Source organism: Trypanosoma conorhini (genome assembly GCF_003719485.1).
Source record: "Trypanosoma conorhini strain 025E chromosome Unknown Tco_14.4_contig_00490, whole genome shotgun sequence".
Taxonomy (NCBI): domain Eukaryota; phylum Euglenozoa; class Kinetoplastea; order Trypanosomatida; family Trypanosomatidae; genus Trypanosoma; species Trypanosoma conorhini.
Genome location: NW_021704575.1, coordinates 5,860 through 11,762, shown reverse-complemented (window position 1 = coordinate 11,762; position 5,903 = coordinate 5,860). Strand labels below are relative to the sequence as shown.

The following is a 5,903-nucleotide window of genomic DNA, read 5'->3' as shown; positions in this document are numbered from 1 at the left end:
ATCGTGCGTATCGCTGCCGCGTTGCGTGCCGGGTCGGCGCAGCTCGTCCAGCCTGTTGGAGAGCTCGCGGAAGGGCGGCTGCTGCACCGGGCGCACGTCGCCGAGCAGAACTCCACGCACCGGCTCCTCCGGAAGAAACGGGTAGCGCTCCAGCAGGTCCTCGCCGCGCACGGCGTAGAGCCGCCGGGCCGCCCGCACCTCGCGCGCTACGCGTCCCGCCTGGTCCCGAATGTCCTGCTCGAGGCGCGAACGCCCTGCCGCATCGCCAGAGGACGCCTCCTGCGCGTGCCGTTCCGCCAGCTCCGCAAAGACAGTGTCGGACATCAGGGCCAGCTCGCGCAGAGGCACCCCTTTCACGCTCCGCCCCAGAAAAGGGAGCGCCGTCGCCAGAGCCTCTTCCTCCTCAAGCAACGCCTTCGCCATCGCTTGCGCACGCGCGCTCATTTTATTGTTGTTTTTTGCGAGGCTTTCGTCATCTGACATTGTTTCGGATTTGCTGCTTTCTTCTAACTGCTGCATGACGGCGTCTTCTTCAAGGTGGAGGTCAGTTACGGGAATTGCCTTTACGTGTGTGTTTAAAAAAGGATACATTGCTGCTGCTCTGGCTTCGGCCTTTTTGTTGTATTCCGCCAACTTCCTATTGTCCTCCTCAATCTGCCGTTCCCGTGTTTCTATTTGTCTCCCGAGTCTTCGTAGCAGCGGCGCCTCGTCTGGAATTTGCCGTTGTTGCACGGAGGTGTACTCCGACACCAGTTGCTGGTAGTACTCGTCGTCAAGCACGTCGTCCTTCGTGTCAACCACGTAGTATTCAACAGGCTGCTCTCTGCGTGGGCTGAGCCCCCGCTCTACCGCAGTAGTGTCCCCTTTTAGTTGTCGCTTGCGTTGCGACGCGTGTCGTGTGATCGCCTCCTCAATCTGATCCAGTTTTCCTTCGTTGCCCTCAACGTTGTCGAGCAGCTCGTCGCGGTCGCCGACGAGCTTGGCAATAACAGGGTCCTCCAAGATGCTGGGGTCGATGTCGCGGCCGAGGATGGGGTATGCCTTTCGGAGGGCGTCGACCTCCTGCAGCCGTGCGGCGCGGTCCTTGCGGCTGCCCATGAGGCTGCGCTTCGCGTCTTCCAGTTGCACCGGCGAGAGGTTGCTGGCCGCGTCGTCTGTGTAGGTCTGGAACTCCCTGTGGTCCTGCAGATGGCGGAGGTCCTCCAACGACAGCGGCTGCAGGGCGTCGAAGGTTTGCTTAATGCGCTCAATCTTTTCAAGCTCCTTCAGGGCGAGGCTGTCCGCCCGGGACACCAGTCGAAAGCGCGCGATCGCGGCGGCGTCCTCGTCCATGGTGGGCTGCTGCATCAGGGCGTCGTACTCACGAAGTCTGTCGTTAAACAGTAGGTCATCGTCCAGCGGGAGATGACGCAGCGGGAAGCACTTCCGCGAGGTGTACAGCAGATACGGGTGCTGCGAGAGCACCGCGTCGTCGTTGTCCGCGAGCTGCGACTCGCTCAGGTCGTGGGAGACGACCAACTCCAGCGCCCTCGACTGGAGGAGAGACTCCTTGCCGTGCACCCCCTCGCGGGCGGCGGCGGCAAAAAACTCATCCTCGTGCAACGGAAGGTCGCCCAGGCGCACGCCCAGCACACGCCGCGGGAGGAACGGGAACTGCTCCTGCGTCTTCCTCGTCGCCTCCGCGCGCTCCTCGGCCAGCCGCACCACCAGCGCGGCCATCTGCTCCTCCATCGTGCGTATCGCTGCCGCGTTGCGTGCCGGGTCCCGGCGCAGCTCGTCCAGCCTGTTGGAGAGCTCGCGGAAGGGCGGCTGCTGCACCGGGCGCACGTCGCCGAGCAGAACTCCACGCACCGGCTCCTCCGGAAGAAACGGGTAGCGCTCCAGCAGGTCCTCGTCTTCGATGGACTGCCGCCAGTTCCGGACGCCTATTTCACGCGCAATGGCAAGTGCGATGCTCTCCATCTCACGCACCAGCCGACGACAGCGCACCTCATTGTCGCCACTGCCGGAAGCACGCAGGCGGTTGTAGTACGCTGCCCGCTCCGCAAACGTCTCGTTCTCCTCTAGGCAGATGGACAGCGTTTCGACCCCCTCCAAGCGACTGGGGATGAACGGGTACTTTTTGTTAAGCTCCTCCGCGAGCCTCACACGCTGCGAGGCGATCATTGCCACTCTGTTGTTGGCTCGGCTGCTAAGTTGCCCAATTTTCTCAGGCGAGGCATCAGGCGAGGCGAGCAGCAGCAGCCGTTGTTCTACTATCGACATAAACTCCGCATCGTCCTCAATGTCAAGCATCTCCAGCGAGTAGCCGCAGTGCCGGCGGCCAACAAACGGGTATTTTGCCTCCAGTCGCAGGCGGCGCCGAAACCCGTTGGCGCTTACCTTGCGCATCCACGAGTTCACCTGTACAATGCGGTGCTCCATCTGATGCAGCAGCGTCACCATCAGCGGGGAGTTCTCCTCCTCCTGTGCCTGCACAATGTTCCGCTTTTGCCACAACTGCACGTAGTAGTCGTCTCGCACCTTTGGAACACTCTCCAGCGAAATCGCCCCGGTGACGACGGGGTCAATGTCGTAGTACCACTTCTTGAGTTCCTTGGCGTCACGGCGGCGCGCGGCGATGGCCTTTACTGCGCCCGTCATCTCCGTCTGCAGCCGTCCGTCGTCGCGCGCACCGCGCAGACGCACGGCGAGGCTCGCGAAGGTTGGATCCTCGTACAGCATCAGCGTCGAGAGGCGTTGGTGGTGCGGCATCTCCACGAGAAAGGGAAATTCCCTGTGCAGCGCCTCGTCGTCTACGGCGAGGCAGGCGCGGGTGATGGACGCCCGTGCCCAGAGGGCCCCCAGCTTGTCCCGTATGAGGGCGTCGATGGTGGCCGCGGAAGCCTCCTCGCGCGACGCCGGCAGTTCGCGCAGACGCAGGAGATCCCGCAGCTGCATGTCCTCCGTGAGGTCCTTGGCGGGGACTGTGTAGAGCTTTGCGGGGGGCAGCCACTTGACGAGCTCCCCGCGCCAGCGAAACGTCTCTTCCTCCATCTCCGTCGCCCGCTCCGCCAGTTTTTCTTGAACGGCCTGAATGCGCGCGATCGGCGCCTGCGTGTTGACGCACTTCTGGAGCTGGTCCATCAGCACGCCAAACCGCTCATCCTCCAGGAGGTACAGCCAGGGGATGGGAAGCATCAAGTTGACGTAACCCTCGTGGGTCTCGTTGAACTCCTCGTCCTGGCGATCCATGTAGGCCCGCTGCAGGGCGGCGTCCCCCGCCTTCCTGACGACGTACTCCCGCACCCGCGACTCCAGCTCCCGCTTCGCCGTGGCGTCCTTACTCTCGTGCAGGAGGCGGGCAAACTCCGCAAAGAGCGCATCGTCGTCGAGCCGCAGGCTGGCGGTGGGCACGCCGTTAATCACGGCGGGTAAAAAGGGGTACCGCTTCAGCACATCCCCCTCCTGAATGAAGCGAAGCAGCTCCCACAGCCGCTCCTTCATCTTTTGCTCCAGCTGCTTCGAGTCGGGGGTCCCACCCGCCATCCGCGCCCGCCTGTGGGCCAGAGCGACGAAAACGTCGTCCTCCAGGGGCCGCACGTCGGAGAAGGGAAAGTCCTCAGGGCGAGTGGCAAGAAACGGGTAGCGGCGGAGGAATCCGCGGCGCACCAGCGGCCGCGCCGCAAGGCGTTGCTGGAGGAAGACCAGGTTGTCGAGGTATGCCTTGTAGTCGGGGTCGTCCTGCGGCACCCCTGCCGCCTCAAAGACGACGCCCGCCTTCTTGAGTGTCTCCCCCGCGTTACTCAGGCGGTTCAGCTCAATCTCGACGGCGCCCTTGTTGTTCAGCATCACGGCGTACTCCTTGCTTTGCTGCCCGAAGAGCTCCCCCGCCTTGTCCACCGCCTCCCGCATCAGTGTCAGGCAGTGCTCGCAGTACCTGTCCGGGTCCCAGGAGCGGTAGATGTGTGCGGCATCCATCAACAGCGCGGGCAGGTCGAGGGAGACGGTGGGCTTCTTCTTGCTCACAGTGATGGCGGTGAGCAGAACTCGCATGGCGTCCTCGTAGCGCCCCTCAGCCTCGAGCTGCAGGCTCAAGTCCCACAAATACAACATGAAGAAGTCGGAGGCCCAGCCAATGGTACTCAACTCAATCGACCGCTCCACCAGCTCCCTGGTGTTGACGGAGCAGGACGGGAGGAGTCGCTTGCACTGCAGCAGCCCCTTGTAGGGCTGCAGATGCAGCCAGGAGCCATGCTCGCTCTTTAAGTACGCGGGGAGTTTTTCAATGGCGCGGTAGAAGTGATGCACGGCCTCCTCCACGCAGCTGCGGTACGTCACGAGTTCGTCGTGCTGGTAGACCGGGGCAACGCGCAGGAGCCAAAAGCCGTACTCAATGTGGCGCCGGCCCTGCGTCATGGGGCAGGTCAGGGCCTCGAAACCCCGCATCACCCCGGGAAACAAACTCCGCCCCTCCGCAATGCAGTTCTTCTGCATCGTCGCAAAACAAACCTCGCAGACGCTCCGCCGGGAGTAGAGGGGAACGATGGCGTCTTCCCCGTAACGGTCGCGCTGCGCAACAGCAGTCGCATGGACGAGATCCAGCGCCTCGTCGTACTCGCCCTCCCAGCACGCCACCTTCCAACGCATGGGGAGGCAAAATGCGTAGCGGTGGGTGTCTCTCGTCACGACGGTGCGATACTTATCGGCGAGTAGGTGCACTTGTCTGGGGTCAATCAGCTGCGGGAGAACCCGCGCGTTCACATGCACGTGCCACCGCATCACGGACTGCTTTCCGCCCGTTTTCTCAATCGTGACCCCGAGCAGGGCGCAGACGCGTGCCACGATGTCTGCCTTTCGGCTCAGCCGCACGGCGGTGAGGCCGTGGATGATGTCGTTGTCCTCGTCCACGACACCGTACTTCTTTGCCACCACCTCCAGGAAGCGGCTCTGGAATACATCGACGCTCGTGAAGGCCTCCGCCATCTGCTTGGAGAGCGTCGCGCTCAGCACCTCGTCATCGTAGGCCACCCGCTTCCCCTGAACCTCCAGGTAGAACTCCTGCTTCACCGACCGCGCCAGCATCTCCACGAAGAGCAACTCCTTTACTTTGGCCACCGTGGCCGCATCGTACGCCTCGGAGGTCGCAATCTTCTGGATGACCTGCTTTAGCAGACACATATTGACACCAAACCCATGCAAGTGCTCGCACACGGTGCGGAGGCAGTCGCTGGTTGTGGGGGCTCCGCTGTCCATACAGAACCCCACCAACGCGTCCAGCACCGCCGTGTTGTTGAGCACCGCGACGGTGTCCTCGTGACCGTCCGTCACGTTTTCGCAAACCCGCAACATCTCCTGCCGCTTCATAATCGTGTCATCGACAAACAAGGGCGTCAGCGTGGAGTTTGAGTTGGTCAAGTAGAAGCGACCGTCTAGGCCTTCATACACTTCCAGGGTGCCGTCTGGAAAAGGAATGTTGAGGGCCTCCGCCATGTGCAAAATCTCCGCCTCCACCTCCTGGTTGTTGGTGGAGTCCGCGCCGTACAGCCGCGTCGGCTCCCGCGGCATCGGGACGAGCGCCTGCGCCAGCACCGGCATGCCGCGGAAGAAGAACATACATGAGAGGGGCACCGCCAGGAGGCTGGTGCGGCTCTGCAGCACACCGCGGAGCGACGCCACGTAGTTGCGCCCCGAGCGACTGTCCGGGAGGACGCGGAAGAAGATGTTGTCTACGCGGTAGCACTGCAGAAACTTGGGCAGCTCTCGCGGGCCATCGTCGTCCAGCATCACGATTTGCTTCACAGTGTACGTGGCCTCCGCCACAAACTCCCGCTCGACGCGGCGCAGCTGCTCCATGCGCACCTCCGCCTGGGAGATCGTGCTGTCCTCCATCTCCCACGCCAGCTGGAACTCGGCATTCCAGT

At 62.8% G+C, this 5,903-nt stretch overlaps 1 protein-coding gene across 1 annotated transcript in view; it reads right to left on the bottom strand.

Moving 5' to 3' along the window:
• Tco025E_06870 (uncharacterized protein) overlaps positions 1-5,901 on the bottom strand; it is a gene marked incomplete at both ends in the record, with an annotated part of 6,027 nt that extends 126 nt beyond the window's left edge. The window contains one exon of the mRNA XM_029373738.1: positions 1-5,901. This exon is cut by the window's left edge and continues 126 nt beyond it. Coding sequence (XP_029226173.1) covers positions 1-5,901 — 5,901 coding nt within the window.
• Positions 5,902-5,903: the final 2 nt, after the last annotated feature.